Source organism: Phasianus colchicus, chromosome 1 (genome assembly GCF_987193195.1).
Source record: "Phasianus colchicus chromosome 1, bPhaCol1.hap1.1, whole genome shotgun sequence".
Taxonomy (NCBI): domain Eukaryota; kingdom Metazoa; phylum Chordata; class Aves; order Galliformes; family Phasianidae; genus Phasianus; species Phasianus colchicus.
The window spans coordinates 167,110,649-167,133,009 of NC_143436.1; the positions used below are offsets into that span (position 1 = coordinate 167,110,649).

At 36.7% G+C, this 22,361-nt stretch overlaps 1 protein-coding gene across 1 annotated transcript in view; it reads left to right on the plus strand.

Moving 5' to 3' along the window:
- Positions 1 to 22,361, plus strand: part of NAA16 (N-alpha-acetyltransferase 16, NatA auxiliary subunit) — a 65,118-nt gene that overhangs the window by 26,574 nt on the left and 16,183 nt on the right. Inside the window, exons 6-9 of the mRNA XM_031615863.2 lie at positions 755 to 908; positions 1,994 to 2,113; positions 4,249 to 4,344; positions 7,592 to 7,698. Coding sequence (XP_031471723.1) covers positions 755 to 908; positions 1,994 to 2,113; positions 4,249 to 4,344; positions 7,592 to 7,698 — 477 coding nt within the window. The remainder of the gene's footprint in view (positions 1 to 754; positions 909 to 1,993; positions 2,114 to 4,248; positions 4,345 to 7,591; positions 7,699 to 22,361) is intronic.

Sequence of the window (22,361 nt, forward strand, 5' to 3'; positions counted from 1 at the left end):
TTCTGTGTATATTAGTGAAGAACATTTATAATGAAACTATTATGACTCTAGGAAGACTTATGACTGCCTGAATATATTTAAGGGAGAAGAAAATACTTTTGAATGTGTCATCCTTTTTCAGAGGCTGATGCATTTGTGGAAAGTGGGTGGTACATGAGTTTTACTATACGTATGCAGACCTCAAAAGAATTACCTGTTGTTTGAAAACACTGCTTGTGAACTGTACTTTCAACGGAATTCAAGTGTAGTGTAGAGAATTTAGCTAGAAAAAAATAGTGCAGGTTTCTCACATGAAAAAAATGCAAGTTTTCAAGCCATGGCTGATGTTTGAGTTCTTTGGAAAAGAATTCCTTGTTCTTTGGAAAGAATTCATTCCAGAATTTGTGTTATATTGAAATGCAGTATTGTGAAATCTAAGGAACCTGCTGCAGAGCTTAGGTCAAACTTACAGTGAATTACATGAGTCCTTCAGAAGGAACAAGATAGCTGAGATCTTTCTCTGAGGGAATGCAAGGATTCTGTTTTTATTGACCTGGCCACAGTGGTAAAGTGAAGTACAGGAATTTCAACAGTGGGTATCCTGAATGACTTTAATTTGTTTGTGAATATTGGTACTTTCACGTTTTTGAATGCTTTGGAGGGCTTGACTTGATACATTGTGTTGTCTGAATCTTGTGTTCTGTAATATTGCATATAGTTGAGATACAGGCAGATGGCATGTGGTAACTAATCGATTGCTTTTTTTCCCCCCTAGATTCCTCCAAATAAAATAGATTATGAATATAGTGAACTGATTTTATATCAAAATCAAGTGATGAGAGAGGCAGATCTGTTTCAGGAGTCTCTAGAACATATAGAGACATACGAAAAGCAAATATGCGATAAACTAATAGTAGAAGAAATCAAAGGTAAGTTGTTCTTGTCTCAGCCAGTTTTGTTCTAAACTTTTGCTACCAGTTTTCAGATACAGTAATGTGTTAAAAAGAATAAATGTGAAATCTTTAAGTGATTTTGAGCAACTAATACTGGGAAACTGTTAACACAGGATCTACAGTGTTGTGCTCTGCCTGCTACTATGGGGTAGTTTGCCCTATGGTGCATACAGGTAGCTTAATTTGGGTTGGCAGTGGAACAAAGGAGATCTTGAAGGTGGTGGTATTAGTGTTTGCATAAGTGACTTTCTTAATCAAAGCTATTATCATCTAGTTTTACTCCAGCGAAGAATATTGTTTGTACTACAAACACTGATTTTCTTTTTTTTTAGAACTGAAATAACAAAATGTTTCCTTTGTGAGCTTTCCAATGCATTTATTTTGTATTCCCTGCCTTCGGTGAATACTGGAGTTGACTTTTTTAATTAAAAACACCCGTAGTTGTTCTCTGGGTTTGAAGTACTGGGTTCTGAATGTGCACAGTTATGTAGTTTAGTAGCATGTATTCTTTGGCTGCTCTCTCATTCCCATGCCTTGCAGTCCCCTTCATCAGGCAGGAGAGAGAAGTGGAGAAAACTTATGGGTTAGATCAAGTGAACTTAAATGAAGGAAAAAGGAAGAAAAACTAACAAAAGGGAAGTGCACAGGCAATTACAGAGCACTTCCAGAAGCAGACCGATTCCCAGCTAGTCTTCAAGCAGTGACCATCTGCCCAAACAAACTTTCTCCATATTTTTTTTTATTACTAAGCATGATGTTATATAGTTCTGAAAGGAAGTTTCTCTGATTCTTTGCAATAAACCCAATACTAGTTTAAATATGTAGTTAAAGACATGCAAATCTTGTTTTTCACCAGTGCTTAATGCTTCAAATTGTGTTGAGCTTTGTAGGTGTGATGACTTCAAGTAGAACTTGTTATTTCTGTAAATGCCTCTGTAAAATATTTTTTTTCAGTATCTACATATGATAAGTCTGGATTTTTTTTCACTTAGTTTTGTAAATTTCATTGCCACACTGTGTTTTCTCACATAATTCATTGTTCTTTACTGGTTTGTTTGTAGGAGAAATGCTGTTGAAGTTGGGAAGACTAAAAGAAGCTGGTGAAGTATACAAAGAGTTAATTGAGCGCAATGCAGAAAACTGGTATTATTATGAAGGCCTGGAAAAGTCCCTGCAACCTAGTAAGTTAAAATGTACTGGTACATTGAAAATACCTACAATCCAGGTCATAATTAAAAACCCTCTGCATGATATATTGCAAATTGAGTTCAAAAAGCTTTACTCAGCAGAAAATCATTTACTGTCTAATCTCAAACTTGATATAGTCGTTTTCCATTGAACATTTAAAAAGTGGATAAACACTTGTATGCATGAAATCAGCAACAGCAAGTCTTTTTCTTCTTGGAGCTGAAGCTGGCATTGGTTTAATGTGCTCATTTGAAGGACCTTTCCTTGTCACGCATGAGCTTGGAAACCAAATTGCAATTTGTTCTTATCAATCTGATTGTCACAGTACTCCAGGAAGTAAAATTATAATTCTGAAACTTGTTTGGGTGGTACCACTTTCACAGGTAGGGAAATAATTAGTAAACCTCTAATCCAGATATCCTCTTAAAGATAAGAAAAGTTTTGTTAGAAACTGACTGTTCTTTGGAAAAAGAGGTGATAAATGTGATGAAGCCTTTTGGGTTTGTGTTTTTTTTTTTTTTTTTTCCTGCTCCCAGGGCTATTTCATGTTACTGCTGGTCTGTCTTTTCAAGAAATTACCTAAATTGGATTTAAAAAAAAAAAAAATCCCACAATATTGCAATCATGTATACTATAATAAATGCTTTGCAATAGTAACTTTGCCAAGTGTCTACTTTTACACTAGAATACATTCCTTGTATTCCTTGTATCCGTTGACTAATTAATGGAAGTTTTATTGGAATAATTCTGATGACATCATAAATCATAAGCCCGCAAGCATGTTGTTTGTAGATATGAGATTTGCATTATATTTCTCAACCAGCTTCCAGGAAGTTTTATGTTTTGGGTTTAATAATGTCTGGAAATACAGCTTGTGACTAGAAATTGAAGATGACTATATTTGTTGCATTTATATAGAGACTACCATTGCCTTTTGAATGTTTTTGCTAGTGTATTTCTAGAGGTGAAGATGGTAATTATTAATATTTCAAAATTAATCATCCAAAATTGATTATTATAATATGTTGATATGAAAAGTTTTTAACAAGTAACCAATACAGTAGATTATTTGACATATTAAAATTCGTTATAGCTTAAAACTTTACTAATTTATAAAACTAATAATGCTACTTTATTTTTTAGGTGGTCTTAGGACTATTTCCTCCCCCATGGTAAGTTCTGGAGCTCCAACTTGTGACTTCAATTAGGCTTTTTATATGCTTTAGTTCCAATTCAAACATTACTTTAGTGTTACTATTAGAACTGCACATCTCTTGGAGCCGCTGGGTAACGTATTTTTTTCCCCCCCTTCCCCAATATCAGAGCTCAGAGACAACGTAAATTGTTTTTCTTAGAAAAGAAACTGGAAATATTCATTAAACATCTGTTGTGCCATAGTCTTGATGTGAAAAACATTCATTTTTATTTAAATTGCTTGATGAATTTGAAAACATTTAAGCAAAATTGATCTTAGTTATATGAAAATGGCATTTCAAAAACCAGATTAATTTTAAGTTCTAACCACATTGGAGCTCCAAAGCATATTATGGGGGAAAGGGGAGGAGTGGGAAGAAAATCTTTAAGAAAAATAAAGCTACTTTAAATGTTAAGGTATTGACACTTCTGGTGCCCAGTGTCTGTGCTGGCAGTGTTGTGCTCTAATTTTGCTGCCACCAAAGGACTTTATGATAAGGATATGCTTGGATAGTTTCTAAATTGGAGGTATACAAATATCATACAGTGTATTTTCCTGAATGCATAGTGAAAACAGGTTTTTGAAGCTATCATTAACAAAATACTGTAAGAATGGGTCTGCACAGTGTACAATTGAAAGAAAACAAATATTAATGTTTGATTTAACTTGAGTGGTAATTGTTTGGGTTTTTTCTTTTTTTTTTTTTGCAGTTTACCCCTACAGTGATTATGCTGGTACTTCTGTCTTAGTGTAGTGATTTCAGTGCATTGTTTCACAGTGTTTTTGATTAATTGGGAAAAAAAGAGCTTGAAATGTTTAAAATGGTTCGTAGTCCAAAATATATACTGAATCTTAACAATTCTCAACGTTTTAAACCTTTAGAAGAATAGATTTTGATCTGTTACTTATATCTATTGTATTTACTGACAATAGGCACTTTAGAAGAGAGGCTTCAGATTTATGAAGAAGTTAGTAAAAGGCATCCCAGAGCAGTTTCACCTAGAAGATTACCTTTAAACTTTGTTTCAGGTAACAAGTTGCATATCTGTTCCATAATAATTTTTTCTGCTTTTTTCTCTTAATTTTGGTAGGCTGTTAGATATGCATTTATTAGCTACTTTTGCATGTACACAAATTAGACAAATGCTTTTTTTTTTGGATTAGACAAAAGTATTTATGTTTTAGAATTTGATAGAAAAAGTTCACACGCTCTAATATGGTGGTACCAACTACATAATGCTGTTTTCATTGATAAAATTACCATACAGAATAGTGTCCAGGTTTTTTGTGAATGATTGTGTATTGTTTTTCTATATCATCAACTTCAAGAGCATCAATTAAAAGGCAAGGAGTTTGCTGCACTTGGAGGCAGGGTTCTGTATCTCTACACAGGCACCGACATGTGGGCTAACCTACATTCTAATTTATAACCACAGAAAACAGTTCTAAAAGATGCATATTATAATCAAGTAGCATGAATTTCATAACATTTTAATACTGCTTATGTACGAGAAAACACCAAATGACTTTTGTGAATCTGAGAGCATTTTTGCAGCATTTTTGTCTGGAGCCATTTTTTATCCAAAATCTATCAACTTGTTGCTGGTAATTTAAGAACAACAGGAACAAAAAGCAGATGTGCAGTTATTTGTAATGGGTTGTTATATTTTTAGTTTTATAACAGAGTTCTTTTCAGTGATTATATCCTTTTACAAGTTGTATTGAAATAAAGCTCACAAATACCCTCAGCTCTGCAAGGTTTGCTTTTGGTTTCATTCATTTACTGAGCATTGCGTACCTTTAAATACTGCCAAACAAACTAGTACACTTGTCTGCTTAGGAGTCTAAATGTGCTTTTATACAAGAACAGTATATGCACAAGACACTTCATAAGAGGTTAGCCCTGAAATTAACACCTTGTGCCTTAGTTAATCCCAGATACCTTACGTTTTTTGAAGATAAAAAGGCAAAAGGTCATGGCAGTTTAGCTAGATTTTATTAAAAAGCCACATGACAGAATTTTTTCTTCTGTTATGCAGTTGTTTACACCAGTACATAGCAAACAATTAGTATCTTTCAAAATGATTTTCCATATTTTTATTAGTAGTGTGCTTTGTGTTAACTTCTTCACTGTATATTTTATTCTCGGTTACTCTCTCATCGGACAGTGTAGTTTTACAGCTGGCGTTCATTCAAGTAGAAATGAGTTTTGTTATAGGCATCAGTTGTTCCTGCTATTTCAAAAGCCAAATAATTCACAATTAAATCATTTGAGAGAAATCTCGCAATGAATTTGATTCCTTGGGTTTCATAATAAATAAGAATTTCCCTGATTTAAAACTCTTCTGTCAATCCTCTGAGTCTACTTTGGTCAGGTTGGATAAGACTGTTTTTGAGCCTGCAGAAAATTACCTAATAGGTCTGCATTTGTGTGCAAATGCCTCCTGTTTATAAATTGAGCAGATGAGAAATGTTGGCTGTGTGGAAGTGTATTTTCAAATTTCAATAGAGGAGAATATTTGGTTTAATGAAGTTGCTGTCCCAGTGTGGTCAGTGACCAGATGCTTCCCAGGCCTTACCTTGCATCCCATCACAATAACCATGTAATTGTTGCAAGTCAGATCCTTAATTCTGCTGGAAACCACCTTCTTGGAGCTTGGAGCTTGGAGCTTGGAGGTGATCAAGGATGGGGAAATGGAGTCTGGCAATCCAGTTTTAGATCTATTTAATTGCTATAGATTCACTGTTCCTGTCTCTGTCTGTCAAATCTCTTTTGTTTATCAGTTAAAGAGTGAATGCTGAGCTTTATGTTTTAGGTGGGGTGCACCTTTTTTTTTTTAATGTTTCTTATTCTTTTTCAAAGCTGTTCTGTTTCCTATTTAAAAAAAAAAAAACACACACACACAAAAACCACATACTTAATGGAAACTTGAACCTTGCTTTGCTAAGTTCTAAGTTACAATTGTTCCATCAAGAATATGAATCAGAATATTGCAACCAAAGAAATTAAGGATGAAGTTGGTTGGTTGCCAATGAGCAGTTCCTTGTAGAGTGAGAAAACTTTTTAATTAAACCACCTGTCATAAAGCCTGGGCTTATGGTCAGGTTATGGATCCCTCATCCACAGGTAGAAGTTCCTATATTTAGCAGTTTGTTTTACTAAGGAAGGAACTTCTATTATAACTTTGTGTTAGTAACATTGCCAATAACAAGCTGAGGACAATTTAGAATTGGTAGAAATACATTAGGGATGTTATATGCAAAACAGTAGGGCCTTCTTTTCCTGGATGTATAAAGCAATGTGTTAATCAAATTTTGTTAATGTGTTCTTAATAAATTGAGGCTTATTTCAACAGTCTTATGAGCATATGTTAGCATTATGTTTAAACATTGAGAAGTCCACAACAGTAATCAGTGAAGTGTAACAGCCTCATCTCTATTCAAAGCAAAGTGAAGCAAAAACAATAAATTGAAACAATTGGAAACAATCATTGTTTTCCATAGGGATACAAATATGAAGACCAGCTGTATTTTTTTTATTGGATGCCTTCTCTTTGAAGTCTAGCTTTGTTTCACAAACAGCATTTCTCAGGAACATGAAACTGCAAGTACTATGGCTTTTTTTTAACCTGAAAATGTAATGAAATGTTCATTAGCTTTACTAAATGTTGTGGCTGTGGTGCTTCTGAATACATCTCCTGTTTCTGATTCCAGAAACAATCATTATATTTGAAGTTGTGTCCTACTTATTAAAAAAAAAAAAAATAAAGATTGGAAGAGAGGTGCAGGACTCATTTTATCCATCTTTCTTCCTCAATGCAAGATAATTTTTCTGTGTTATTACTAACTCACGTTTGTGTAATTTAATCATAAAAACTTAGTGATGAAGCTTTTACGAGATCTCCAAGGTAATTCATTCCAGTGCTTAGTTACTCTTACCACTATATTTTTTCCAGTATTTATTTGAATACCCTTGTTATGTGCAGTATTTAATACTTTTAATACCTTCCCTTTTTAATAGCTGTTACAGATTTGAAGACTGTTACCATGTCTTCCAGTCATCGGTCTCCTAAATGCTAGCAAGTTAAGCATTTTACTTTCTGGTTTTTTTAATTAATCCAGAGCATATTTACATCTTATTCTTAATTAAAACATGAAAATCCTTAACTGCAATTTTTCAGTTACTCTATTATCCAGAATTGTACACGGAGTAGTACTGATGTTTTTATAACAGTTGCAATCACTGACATATAACCAAATACACTTTTGTTTCTAGGTGAAAAATTTAGAGAACTATTGGATAAGTTCCTGAGGGTTAACTTCAGTAAAGGCTGCCCACCCTTGTTTACCACTTTGAAATCTTTATATTACAATCCAGAAAAGGTAAAATTTAGTACTTACTTCACTTTAATGAAGTCTTCTGTATTGAATTTCTAAAAGATAATCTAAATGTTTATTTTTAGATTTTACTGTTACTTACAAACAACCACTGCTGAACATTTTTCTCCCTAATCTGCTGTTTCATCATATGTGAATCATCATTTGGTGGTGCTTAATCTGTGACAAGATTTTTACTTCACTTCTGTGGATACTTGATTTCAAAATGCTTGAAGCCTGGTTGCAGGATGCACTGCTCTTTATTCATTTTTTATTTTTTGAAGGTCAAAGGTAACCAGTAAATATGTGTACTCTGAGTGCATGTGTGTCAGGATTCATTCAGCTTATGGTTTATGATGTCACCAGAAGTAATGATTTTAAAATATTGTACAGATGGCTAATATTCTACGCATATTTCTGAGTTGCATCAATACATAATTGTTACTATTTACCACGAAGGCTTATTTCCCATTTCAGTCTCTGGATAATCTTAGTGCTCAATTTTTACACTTTTAATTTCTCCTAGATTTGGAAAAATTGTGTCTGACTGGAACTATTATTTCAGACTGATTTATTTGTTCCAAGCTTTCAAAAGGTGCAGTAAATGCTTCTAATTAAGGTTAATAAAACATGCAGCAAATAAAAGAATTGGTTCAGATGTTCAGTTTTTGCTACAGGCAATAAGAACACTTGGTATTCCAGTTAGGAACAGCTTTTATAGCTGGAAGAAAAACTTCAATACATGATGAAGCTTATCAACCAGCTGTGGCTATTCTTGACTTTGAGAGTCTCCTATCATTTTCAAAATGCTTCTGTTTTGAGAATATTCATAGAATTATCCATAGAATTATAGAACAGCTTGGGTTGGAAGGGACTTGAAGGATCATCAAGTTCCAGCCCCCTGCTGCATGCAGGGCCACCAACCTCCCTATTTAATACTAGACCAGGTTGCCCAGGGTCCCATCCAACCTGGCCTTGAACACCTCCAGGGACGGGGCACCCGCAACCTCTCTGGGCAGCCTGTTCCAGCACCTCACCACTCTCTCTGTACAGAACTTCCCCCTGACATCCAACCTAAATCTTCCCTCCTTCAACTTAAAATCATTTCCCCTTGTTCTATCACTGTCTACCTGATAGTCTTTTCCCCTACTTTTTATAATCCCCTTTTAAATACTGGAAGGCTGCAATGAGGTTGCTTTGCAGTCTTCTCCAGGCTGAACAAGCCCAGCTCTCTCAGCCTGTCTTTGTAGGAGAGGTGCTTCAGCCCTCTGGCCATCTTCATGGCTTCCTCTGGACCCTCTCTAACAGCTCGATATTATCTGTACTTTTTTCCCATAAGTTGACATAATTTTTAAGAAATTCTGGCATGGTGAGCAGTACAAGCTTTTTCCACAATGCATATTGGTAATGCATATTTTCAATGTAAACTTTAGAAACTGGATGGAATTTTTTAAAATGTCAACACACTGAGTACCTAGATAGCAGAAAATAAGTACTGCAAAAGTTTTACCTCTGATAATGAAAACGTAAAAGGTAGTCTCATTGTGCTTGGAAAAATATTTTGATACCTGTTTTTTGCCTTGAGTAAAAAGATTAGTAGCATGTTTGGGGACAGATTCACCAGGATAGTTGCTTTCCTTCTAGTTATCTTCAATATGATCACTGGTCGGATCATATCAGATCACTGCCTCTCAGGACTTGAGGAGCTTGATTCTAAATACTAATTAATTTTAGCCTCACATTTGACAAATGTTTTCGGATTTGTGTGCAGTGCTGTCTTCATTCTCCTTTCTATTGCTTCTCTTCCTCAAAAGGAGTCTATTTTGCATTTCACGTGGTTGAGTATTTATGTAACACAACAGAAACATGTTTGAAACAGGGAGGAATTGTCATGTTTGACAGTTCTAGCAATTCTAAAGTTTAGGGGCTATGGGAAGGAAAAGTGCAGCAACTAATGTGTGCTGATGCTTTTAGGAAAATGTACCTTGGCATCTAACAGACCTAAGGTGATGCTTAATGCTAGTTTCTAACATAAGTTATTGGTATATTTTTTACTGAAAACTGAAAGAATTGTACTCAAGATCATGTTGCCTTATAGATAATTAAGAAATTAATAAGTTCTCTGAAAGTGTTGGAAATATTCATTTTGTCCTCTGATTTTCAGAAGCAGTTCTAATCTGCAATTGCAGTCTGAGACCATACAGATAAGATGATTTTATGAAAGGGTTTATATGTCAGCCTAGAAAGTTCTTTCATGAACTCTAGGGATGTCCAGAGTCTTTCACATAGCATGGTTTCAGGAAAAGGGGTAAAATAAGCGATGCTTAGAATAATAGAAGCCTCCAGATTGTATGTACTTAAATCAAACAAAATTGTGCCCCAGTGTCACAGGTGGGAAAGGAATTTAAGTGCCTGCAATAACATAGATGAATAATGAGGAAAAAAAAATGTAACTTGATTTGCTCAGCTGGGAAGAGGATTAGATTTCTCTGTATCTTAGAACATTGTGATGTTAACACCGTTTAAACCTGAGTGAGGAATCTAAACTGTAGAGAGTAGCTGGTTCTTGATATCCAATGTTTGCCTCTTGCTTCCCATTTGTAAGGGATAGAGGAAAAGTGGTTATATGAAAAGTAAATATTTGCTAAGTTGTTGAGGAAAATGTTGTTTGGTATCTAATTGACTGGAGGTGGTTCTTCACACTAAGTGATTTACATAAAAATTACTGGTGTATTTCAATTTCAAACCATGTTATATTCTGCTAGCACTTAGTAGTAATTAAGTACTTCAGCTGCAGATCTCCAGGATGCGCCAGGATCAAAGTGAAGCTTACTCAAGGAAATTCTAGAAACTCTTCTGCACTTATTCTGCTTAGACTACAAATACCAAGGTTACAGGTTGGAAGTTATGCTTAGTTTCCAACAGACACGTTGTTATAAAGATCTGAAACAGATTTGCTGTATCTGTGGCAGTTGTGGATATCAGAAAACAGGAGAAATTCCCACTTTTGGGGGGGTGCTTATGGAGTTAAAGTTCAATTGTTCTTTTATAATATTTGAGTGGTGTTGTGGTATTTTAGTATTTTGGTATTGATTTGATCAAAGATTCTTTAAGTAACTGAAGACTTAAAGGGAAGTGCTGAACGAGTGAGTAACCAAATCCGAGAGTACTCGAGTAATTTTTAATTTACAATTCCCCAAACACTACATTCATGTTCTGAGAATTGGTTGACAAAATCATAGAATGGCCTGGGTTGAAAAGGACCTCAAAGATCATGTAGTTTCAATCCCCCCTGCTATGGGCAGGGTCACCAACCACTGGACCAGGCTGCCCAGAGCCACGTCCAGCCTGGCCTTGAATGCTACCCTCTGAGTGAAAAACTTCCTCCTAGTATCTAACCTAACCTCCCCTGTCTTACTTAGTTTAAAACCATTCTCCCTTGTCCTATCACTACCCACCCTCACAAACAGTCGTTCCCCCCTCCTGTTTATATGCTCCCTTCAAATATTGGAAGGCCACACTGAGGTCTCCTTGGAGCCTTCTCTTCTCTAAGCTAAACAAGCCTTCCCTCAACTTTTCTTCATAGCAGAGGTAAATCCTTCCTGGTATGTTCTGTTGTACTCTTTGAGTTGTTCTAGAGAGACCAGAAGTGTGATTCAAGGATGCTTATTCTGTTAGAAGGACAGTAAGTACAAATTCTTAAACTAAGGCATGAGTTAGCAGGCTGCACTAAGCACAGTACTAAATGCTACTGTCTTTTCAGGCTGTAACAATTTAAGGAACAGCCTGGAGTATGCAGGTTAAAACATACAGAAAGCCAGATTTCATCCACTCTATTGTTTACAGAGCTTTTTTTCTTTAATGGAAGAAAAAAATGTGTTTTTGCGGGTTTGTTTATATGGTTTTCATTGTTTTTAAGGGATCAAGGTGGGGGTGACTATGATGACACTGTTGTAGTGTAGGAACTTGCATCAATTTTGGTACACCTCAGATAAGTTCATATGCTTTAGAAGTGTAAAATCTTGATGTCTCAGTGTGCAGTAGATGCTTTTTGTTTTTATTTACTAGTCACCTTATTTTCAGTAATAATACTATAAGCTTTTGAAGATGGAAGAATTTCAGTCAAGCTGTGTTTTCTTTAAGTCAATAACTGTACCTTGTATACCTTCAGAATTGTTACCCACCTTGTCTAAGTAATAGAACATCATTTTACAGCTGCTTGCTCGACTGCCCCTTTTGTCATGCAATTTTCCTTCATCAGTACATGGCTCACCAAGCTGCTTCAGGGTTAATCCATCTGCAAACAAATCCTTTGCATTAGTGGGATCACTTTTCTGCATGTTCTCACTGGGTTTGTGAAGGACAGTACATACTACAGGTGAATACACAAATAGCGTGCCAGAATTGATGAATCAAGACAGGGATCATAGCAGCACAGACTTCAAATTGTACAAAAACATGGTGGCTTTGTCATCTAAATCCAGCTAAGACATCCATGTTACCACTTAGAACTCGTCTGACCAGGAGGCAGCTCAGGTTGCTGTCAATTGCATGCCTGTATCTGTAGCCATTGTACCACTGTTTGTCAAATTTAGTGTAGAAATATGCTAAACCTGTGTTACACTGAGATTTTTTTTTATCTCAGGGCATGGTATGTTGTTGCCTTGGATTTTTCACATCCAACTCTGGGGCTTTGAAACCTGTTTGTTAAGACACTGGAATCTTTACTACATTACTCAATACGAAAAGTAATAATTCACTAAGTTAAGTATGTACATTGAGTGCATTTTAGGATCATGCTTCAGGTATTGTAAATCAAGAAGATGCTTTAATTTACATGCTGAGACTTAGAAACAGCCTTTTTTCTTACCTAGACTTGTAACAGGCCCAAAGATGTTTTTGCATTTAGTTTCTGGCTTCTCACCTGAACATCTATTGACAATCTCTGTGGAGATCAGTGAAATGCTTTTTAATGTATTTGAATCAATAAATGCAAATACTTCTAAAGTATGCAGTCATCATGAGGCAATAAGAAAATGTAGATTTTTCTTTTCTGGTTTTGCTACTCAATTGTCTTTTCAGGAAGATTGTTAAGGATATAGTGCTTACGTTTTATGTATACCTTGGGCAGAACAATGCCCTTTTCAAATCCTTAATTGAATTTTTTTTGTTTGAACTGTTGTTTCAAATCCTTTTGCCTGATGCATCACTGGGTGTGATGCCTGAACAAAGGATGTTAAAAGCAGAGTGTTTTTACTACTCCAATATTTCCAGGAATACTAAAACTATACACAGAATTCTTTACATAGTTTATCATAAAGGATAAATCACATTTCTCTACGTTATTTCATTCAGTTAATCTTTTCCTAAGTATTTGGTTTAATCAAAATAGTGTGGTCCTCCTATACTTGTATTTCAATAAAGATTACTGAAGTGGTTATTCACCCTGGAAAGCAGCTTTGCAGGAAAGGACACAGAGGTTCAGATAGACAGCAAACTGAACTAACCCAGTGGCATGCCCTTGTGACAAAGAAGGCCAACAGCACCTTGGGCTGCCTGAGGAAAAGCACCACGATGTCAAGGGAGGCCATCCTGCTCAGTCCCCTGGTGAGGTGCATCTGGAGTGCTGGGTGTAGTTCTGAGCTCACCAGTGCATGACAACTGTCAATGACAAGAACAGATTGAGAGAGTCCCTTGTCCATGGTGACAGAATGTGACTGGACCTAGCCCTGAGTAACCGACTTCAGCTAGCCCTGTTCTGTAAAGGGAAGGGCTGGACTAGGTGATCTGTAGAGGTCCTCTCTAGCCTTAATAGTTCTGTGTAAGTACATTCATACAGAGTTTTACCTTCAAGTTTAAGATCAGCTTGTAGCTTTTGATTTGCTGGAGTGCAAGCTACTCCATAAACTGTACTTCAGTACTGGGATGAATGGTTTTTACACAAGCCTGGCAACATTAAGATCTTAGACTAAACAGTGCAAAAGTGTAAAAGAAAGATGGACATGCCTTGAATGCATGTAGACAGGAGCATTGAGGTAACTAATTGGCATGTTGTGATTTGGAATCTTTGTAGTTTTGTATCTGTTTGTCAACAAAGCTCCCAGTCAGTTCCTAATGTTTCTTGCTTCTCCTTTCTCAGACCATTCATGAAGAGTTAAATAAGCGCTTTCCACAGAACCTGCTTATTTTAGAAATGGGTTCACTTCAAATACAGGTGAATAGCTGCAGATTTGCATTAGTGTTAGGTTAAATGTGAGAGCATGCATGGTTTGCCACATGGCAAGTGAAGCATCTGTAACTGCTGCTGCAGGGTAGGCACTTTACAGAAGAGTAGGTTGCTTATTCAAGTGTGTGATCTGGTTAGGCTGAGGGTGCTATTGATAGATAGAAAGGAATCTCATCATTGTTTCAGTACAGTCCTCCATTCATCATTCTGAATTTTGAAATCCTCAAAATGGCATATATGGCATCCCTTTTTATTTCTGGGATTTTCCACAGTGCACATTCTAACAGATAGTGTAATAATTGTACATTTGTGTTTTGTCAGTGATTATCTTCCTGTTCTTTTGTAAAGAGCTGTATAAAGATTTACTGCGCTTCTTAGAAACCAGTCAATTAGTTTGTTGATGGAGTTGTTCACCAGTGCTGAATTTGCTCTCATTGTATTGAAGAAAAAGTGGAGGAGAGATACCAGTAAAATTCTAGCAAAGTCATTAAAATCATATCTTATAATGGTTTAGGGGGAGACCTTAAAGATAGCTAGCTCCAACCCCCCTGCCATGGGTAGGATTGCCACCCACTAGATCAGGCAGCTCAGGGCTCCATCCAACCTGGCCTTGAACGCTTCCATGGCTTCTCTGGGCAACCTGATCCTTTCTTCCTCACATCTAACCTAAATCTCATCTCTTTTAGTTTAAAGCCATCCCCCCCCGTTCTGTCACTATGAGACTGTGTAAAAAATTGGTCTCCTCCTGCTTGTGCCTTTCAAGTACTGGAAGACCACAGTGAGGTCGTCTTGTAGCTTTCTTTTCTCCAAGCCAAATAGGCCTAAGTCCCTCAACCTTTCTTCATAGGAGAGGTACTCAGCTCTTTGACAGTCTTTTTGGCCCTGAGTCATAATTACCTGGGTTGTTTCCCAGGTCAAATAGCTCATGCTTACCATGAGTTGCCTGCAGATGAAGACAATTTGCTCAGGCAAACCTGCTGGTGTTTGTAATGTATACAGCAGGAATGATTGATTCAATATTGCAATGGATCTTGGGTTTTTAATTTTTGTAAGCTGTACCCTAGAAAAGACTGCGATCACTGCATGCTCTGTATGCTGACAGAGAGAGTCACAAGCAAAGAATTTTTGTGACTCCAGCAGATCCTGCTGCTCAGGGATTTGATTCATGAGTGTGTGTCATGCAGTTCAAAATGGATTATGTAAGGACCCAGACTTATGGACAGAGTGGTTCCTATTCCACTTGTCCAGTCTGTCCAGGTCCTTTATTTGTCTTTTTTTTTGCTGAAGGAACTGCTCAGGTGTTTGTAGAAGCAGCAATTTATTTCAATTTGTACTCACGTTTGTTTTGCTTTGTTTTTAGTATTTAGCTTTATGTTTCTAAGCAATTAAACCATTTCTGTAGTGTCAATCTCTATAAGATGGTGGGATCAAAGATGTGAAAATAAATGTTAATTATTCTCATTTGAAAGATCCTATTGCATGGTTAAAATAAATGAAGTTCACATACTTTGAGGGAGATGTTTCTGTGTAGCAGGGCTGTTGTTGACAGCAAGCTTTAAGGAACTGTACTTATTTCTAGAAAAAGTAGTTCATTTTACTTCAGAAGATATCATTTAAAACATACTTGTGCTGCTTCTGGAGATTTATTCACTTGATTTTCTTGATCTTGCCACAAAATACTGAATTTCTGCATCACTGATTCCTAAATACACCATAGAAGTAACTTGCATCTCAAAGTGAATTTGTTGTCTCTATTACTTAGTCTATGCTTAAAAGTGACATGAATTGTAGGTAACTGAATAAAGAGAGTCAGTTATAGGCATGGCAGACAGAGGGCTATAATGAAAAGGCAGCACCATTCTACATAAAGAAACTTGTGCCTTTGTGGTTTTTTTTTCCTCCTCTAACCAAAGTACTATTTTCCACTAGAACTTTGAAATGTATAAATAAAACATGGGATTTTTGTGGATGCCTGATATTTTGAAGTAGTATTGAGTTTCATTTTCAGGATTTGTGAAGCTTTTTGCAATAACCTTTTGAAGTACTGATATGCGAGTGAGAAATTTTAAGGAACCATGAAGCATTTACAAGAGGAACTCTTCAGCATGATACAGCATGTATGTTAAGTATTTTGATAGGGACGTCTTATTCTTTTTGCTGGTATAGCAGACCTGCTGTTCAATCACAAGGCTGTTTTATATTGTAAGCAGTTTTTTTACTCTTTGGTGCTTCAGTTTCTGAAGGTTTAAAAGAAAAGTTTAAGCTAAGTGGTCAGTTCTCAAGTTTTCTATTACACTAGACTTTTATTTTCAAAACCCTGCTATATATTATGGAGTCTTATTAAACTTTTATCTATCAGGAATTTAGGTTTTAAATAACAAATATGCTTGACTATTTAAACTACATATGCTGATATGAGTGCCTGTCAACTTACACAGTTGACAGAATGTGTGCTGTATTGAGATGAAGCTGTAGTATCTTGATGGCGTAGTCAAGAAGCAAAAATTTGTGTTTAGGAGTGCCCACAACAGATTATCAGTTTTGTTTTTCATTCAAAGCTACTATTCATGGCTTTTGTAGCTGTGGCCCTTGACAGAATTGTTCTGCTGGAAGCTAATTACCTTAAGTGTTTGTGAACATATGAGATGTAGCTGCTTTTACACTCTGTGAACTACTGTCTGTATTACAAATAATTATGAACAGCCTAATTCCTTACTGTTCCTCACAGATTTTGAAATACTAACACTCCCCTTCTCCACAACAGTCAATCTCTTTGTACTTAAGCATTATTCAGAAGCGCTCTTTGGTTCTCCATACACATTGATTTCTATATCCACGAGATAAAAATCCCAAGAGTGAAGCTCTTCAATTAGTCAACATCAAGGTTTGCGTCGATTGTGTTGCAGGTGCATTGATTCCATTGAAACTCGACATTAGAGCATATGTGCCCTTTTTCTGGGTAACTTAAAACATGGAAACTGTGAGGAAATACTGAATGAGAGAATGTCTGGCTGGAAGAAACATCAGAAACAACAGTCTCAAAAAAAAAAAAGTGTAAGACTGTCTACACAGGAAGGTAGGCTGTCTCCGGTGAAGATTTTTCTTTACCTCTTACAAGAAAGATGGCACTTTCCCTCCTTGATATATCAAGCTGAAGGAGTTAAAGCAAGTAGAAACCATTTTTGTAGTTGGATGCCCTCTGAACTGTTAGTGGTTTGTGTAAGAAAGTGAAAAATGTTAGTTCTGCTCTGAATCTCTCTACATTTTAAGATGAAGCAACTCTGAGATGAAGGTCAAGTCAACCAAGGAATACTTTCATGTTTCTGCTGACTGCCAATTTAACTATAGAGAGAAAAGTAAGATGGCTGAGTTAAAATTCTAGGAGTGGAAATCTGGTATGTGGACTTGCTCAGAATCTGGTTAATATCTGGTACTTTCATAGCAAGAGACATTATTTCTGCAGGATCAGTATATGTTAAATAAGGAAAATTTTAAAATAAATAGAGGAGAGAGGAAATAAACTGTTTCAGGTAGTGCCAGAATAGGATGCTCCCACTCTAGTGATGATGAGTATTGTTAAACCTGTTCATGTTTGATAACTTTCTTCGAAGTTAGCATGGGGTTTATGGGTTTTTGAGGCAAGTTAAACTGCTTATTATGCTGATAATAACAGCTAGATGTGCAGTTGAATTTGAAACAATTTCAATAACCTAGTTGTATTTGATTTTTTTAATAAAAAGAAGTTTTAATCAAAAAGACTCAGTTGTTACAGGATTTTCCCAGAATATGGAATTTACAAGTTCATTTCCAAGTCTGGCTGTGTCCTGCATTTTTCCATCTCAAATGGTATCTTAACAGCAGCACTGTTATTCAGATGCCATAACAGTTTAAGAAAGGGATTCAAAGAGTGTTGCTTTAAAACAAATCCTTGCATTTGTTTTTAATTTTCTTAGATTTGAGTCACTTGAAATTCACGGCTCACCTTTGTATTCATAGTCATCTTCAAGTTGTTGTTTAATGTGACACTGATCTTACTAACCAGTAACTAACCAGTTACTGTTCCTCAACTTCAAAGGACTTCGTCAATTTTATATGTAACAAGGTGTGGAACAGGAACTTTTCAAGAGAGTCAAAAGAAGTTGGTTGCAAGTAGTGTAGTCAATGTGTAGCTGCCTTGGATACATTTGGAGATGCTCATTTATCTGCGTACCCCATACCTTGTTGTTTTCTGAGTTGATTGGTAGCTTCTTTATTTGAAGCTTCTTTCATCTCTGTGTATCTCTCCAGTAAGGTATATTCAGAATCTCCTGGACTGAAATACTATCACTCACATCATGTGTCTGTGCTAGGTATAATAGATCATCTGCTGCTTTGAAATATTTCCATTCTTAAATATTTTGGAGGCCTGAATGTTCAGTTTTAAGAATATATGTCTGTAAAGATGAGACTCTGGGTTGGAAATTTACCTTTTGGGTACAGTGTAGCTGGCTTTAAACCCAGGATTCTCCTTTCAATCATCTTTAGGAACTTACAGGAGAGGATGCATGTTCCTTCCAATCTGTATGTCTCTTCTGTCCATCACAAATAATCAAGTAACAATTTTCATGGAGGCCGTGAATATGCTCCTGTGAGCAAATGTTGTTTAGAAATGAATTTTCAAGAAATGTCACTTTAGAAGATGTTCTTCCTCGTATCAAAGCTTTATTTTAGTGCAAGTTGTATCTAAAGAAAGCTGTTTAGAATGGTACATAGCATCAAAATAAAAGCTACAAACCGCAATTCACTGTATTCCCTTTCATTATTTTGTAGTTTAACTCCTCAGTTTTCAGCTCCATAGTTTTGACTGGTTGTTGTATACATGTGTAAATAATCACCACCATCTCAAAGATGAACTGGTAAAGGAGACAACTCAAGAAAGAGGTGGTTTAGCTCAGCTTTTGTTTGTACACCACAGACCAGCGACAAGGCTTGTTCAAAAAGCAGTCATCCAAAGCCTTTGCCAGCAGCTGCTTTCTGTTTTTGCCTAAACTTCATAGGTACTAATTTCTGAAATATTTTTCAGGGTACACTGATACTGTTTCTTCATGCTGTAAACACTACCTCATTGTAAAAAGACTTGGAGGTTTTGATGTAGTTTCTATTGTTCCTCCATTTCCCACAAGAATTTAGGGTATTGCTTCAGGGTATACAGTGGATACTTTCCTTCATGTGGAAGATTAAAGTCTGTATGAAAGTACTCTCATAAATTTGGCAGCATTAATCTTTAATGCCATCATGACTTTCCTTTAGCCCAAGGAAAATGCCTTGCCAGTGCTACTGTTGTAAAGCTAGCTTGCCATTTGGCCTTTAAATATTTCAACTTTTGTAGATGTTGAGATTTGTTTTGAAGTTGCGTGCTACAGTGGTTTTGAGCTTTGAGTGCTCTGTAGCTAAACAACGCAGATGGTTTTAGATACTTTGAAAGATGCAACTTTTTTGGTTTTTCACATAGACATCAATATTCTTAGCAAGATGAGTGGATGCCTCTTCTGCTGTGTTGGAAAAGTAGCATCAAACCCAATTATGCTCTGACATATTTTACTCAAAGCCTGAGCACTTTTTTCAAGTGCTACCACATGCAGTGCTGGTAATGGGAAATACCTTGAAAATTCAACTTCACTTGGAGGTAAAAAGAAGGTGTTTACTTTATTCAGCTTTGGAGCATACTTCTGCTATTAAGACAGAGTTTCCACATTTCTTGGAGTTGGTTTTAAGTAGTCCTATGATTGAAGAGAAGTTTTCTTTTTAGATAGCAAGGTCCTGTGGCTGTTCAGGATCTGTTTCTATTGCTGACAAAAAAAAAAAAAAAAAAAAAAGCAACAAAGGCTTGGGGTTTTTTTTGTTTGTTTTAGGAAAGAGAAACTGCTATGGAGACCTGTATTTAAGAGGAAAAGTTGATCAATTCCAAGTTTACAGGACAGATTTCCAGAACTTCAAGTTTACATATAACATAGTCTTTGGATATGACGCACATGCTTTTTCTTTCTTATATGTATCTTTCACATTAAAAGAAAATGCAGGAATAGGGCTCTTGCAAGTTAGTTATGCAGTCCTCCCACTGTGGATCTTTGGAATGAGCTGAGAAAACAACTTTTCTGGTGATGAAAACCACTCACGTTGATGTCTTAAGTCATAAGGAGTTGTCACAGTTTGACATAGGAGACAGATTGTGAGGTTCTATCTTGGGAAACATCCGAGTTCATTTCAAGCAAAGAAGACTGTCTTCATCCTATGATGATGAACAATTTCACAACTGGTTTCTCTATCCATTTCTACCTGCCCTTTTCCCTCTTCCTCAGGTCCTTCTGCAGTAGAAATCTTCTTGCTAAAGCAGAGTGCTTCATCAGTATTGGGGAAGATTATTCTTTGAAATTACTCCCTCATTTTGAAAAGCTTGGCAACAGCCTATCCCCTTCCTCATGAGGGGTTACAGTTGACTGAAATTGTCTGTATACCAGTGTTCAGAAATGGTCTGTGTAACACCTGCCTCTGACATGAAAGGAATTTCCACTTAGAAATACAATACTTGTGCCGGAACACAATGTTTGACCTTTCAGGCTGCTAACTATTTGAAAAATACTTAGTAATGCTAAGACAATTCTGATTCCTGGATATTACTACTGTTTTTCTTGCTACCTGGGGTTTTATGCAATTCAGCTGAGTTGAGTGCCTTGAAGGCAGTGGGCGCATGTTTGGTTTTGTAGATAAGGAATGAGAAGCGCCTACGCTTCTGGCTCTTTTTCCATTCGAAGTACTGCTACAAAATTCTATTTGAATAGAGAAACTCGTCTTTTTCTTACAGCATAATTTAAGCTTCTTGAGGCAGGTGAGTTCAAGAGTTTTTTTTAAGTTTTTTTTAACAAAACTTTCTGCTGTAACTGCTAAGGTGGAAAAATAGAGCAAATTAAGCCGTGCTGGATCAGCGACTGGAAGCTGAAGAATTGTTGGCTAATTTTTCCTCCTTTAGCCCTTTATGGCAATTTTTGAATGGACTAGCCAGAGCCTTCCCATATGTAGAAGTTTCTGGCCCTGTTGTGGGGTCTCAGACTTGTAGCATCCATCAAATTCTCTTTGAAAAGTAATGTACGTTCCAAACACTGAAATTTCAGATGCTTGTGCATGTGACATAGAGGCAGGATTGGACTTATCTCTGGGAAAGCAGCATCATCTTAAAGCTGCTACTTGCTAGTTTAGGATTGATTGCAGTGGAGTGTGCAGCTGCTTAGAATCATAGACTCATAGAATTGCAAGATTGGAAATGACCTACAAGATCATCTAGTCCAGCTGTCCTCCTACTACCATTGCTACCACAAGCCTCTAAACCATATCTTGTAGCTCTTCATCCAGATGCCTTTTGAACACTGCCAAGGATGGTGACTCCACTACCTCCCTGGGCATCCATTCCAGTGCCTGACCACTCTCTGAAAAATTCTTCCTTATGTCTAACCTAAACCTCCTCTGGTACAGCTGTTTCCCCGGGTCCTGTTTGTTGCCTGGCAGAAGAGGCCAAACCCCTCCTCATCAGAACCTCCCTTCAGGAAGTGGTAGAGTAATAGCAATAAAGTCTCCCCTGAGTCTCCTCTTCTCTAGACTGAACGATCCCAGCTCCCTCAGCTGCTCCTCATAAGATTTGTGCTCCAGATCCCTCACCAGTTTCATTGCCCTTCTCTGGATACGTTCCAGGGCCTCAATGTCCTTTTTGTAGTGAGGGGCCCAAACCTGAACACAGTACTCGAGGTGCGGCCTCACCAGTGCTGAGTACAGAGGGATGATCACCTCCCTGCTCCTGCTGGCCTCACTATTTCTAATGTAGGCCAGGATGCTGTTGGCCCTCTTGGCCACCTGGGCACACTGTCAGCTCATGTTCAGCTGAGCATCAACCAACACCCCCAGGTCCCTTTCCTCTTCACGGTCATCCAGCCACTCTGCCCAAGCCTGTAGCTTAAAGGAGAAGAAAAAGTTAACCTCATTAAAATCACTGGATAAATTCAAGCTGGGATCTAAGCATGCAGAAGGCATTTCCCAATTCTCTCTCTTGTAATACCTGAGTGTGCACTTGAGGTAGCTCCTACATAAGCATACTAAGTAACAGCTAAGTAAGATTTATCAAGTAATGAAACTTTTACAGAAGCAAAAAAGATGTATAATTCTAGAAATAATTAGGAGAAAATTTCTTGAGAACAGTAGAGAAAAACTAAACATGTTCCAAGGAATTCAAATTACAAGGATGCGAGCCAGTGCCAAATGTTAAATGTTTGGGTTGCTTCTGAAACTGCCTTTAGCAGCTTTTAATCTGTGCACTAGGAGTGTTGATAAGTTTGTACTGATTTACAGTGGCAGTAACTGAAACTTAGTTGGCACTGGTAATTATATTCAGTTCCTTTTCTTATAGTTACTTCATTGA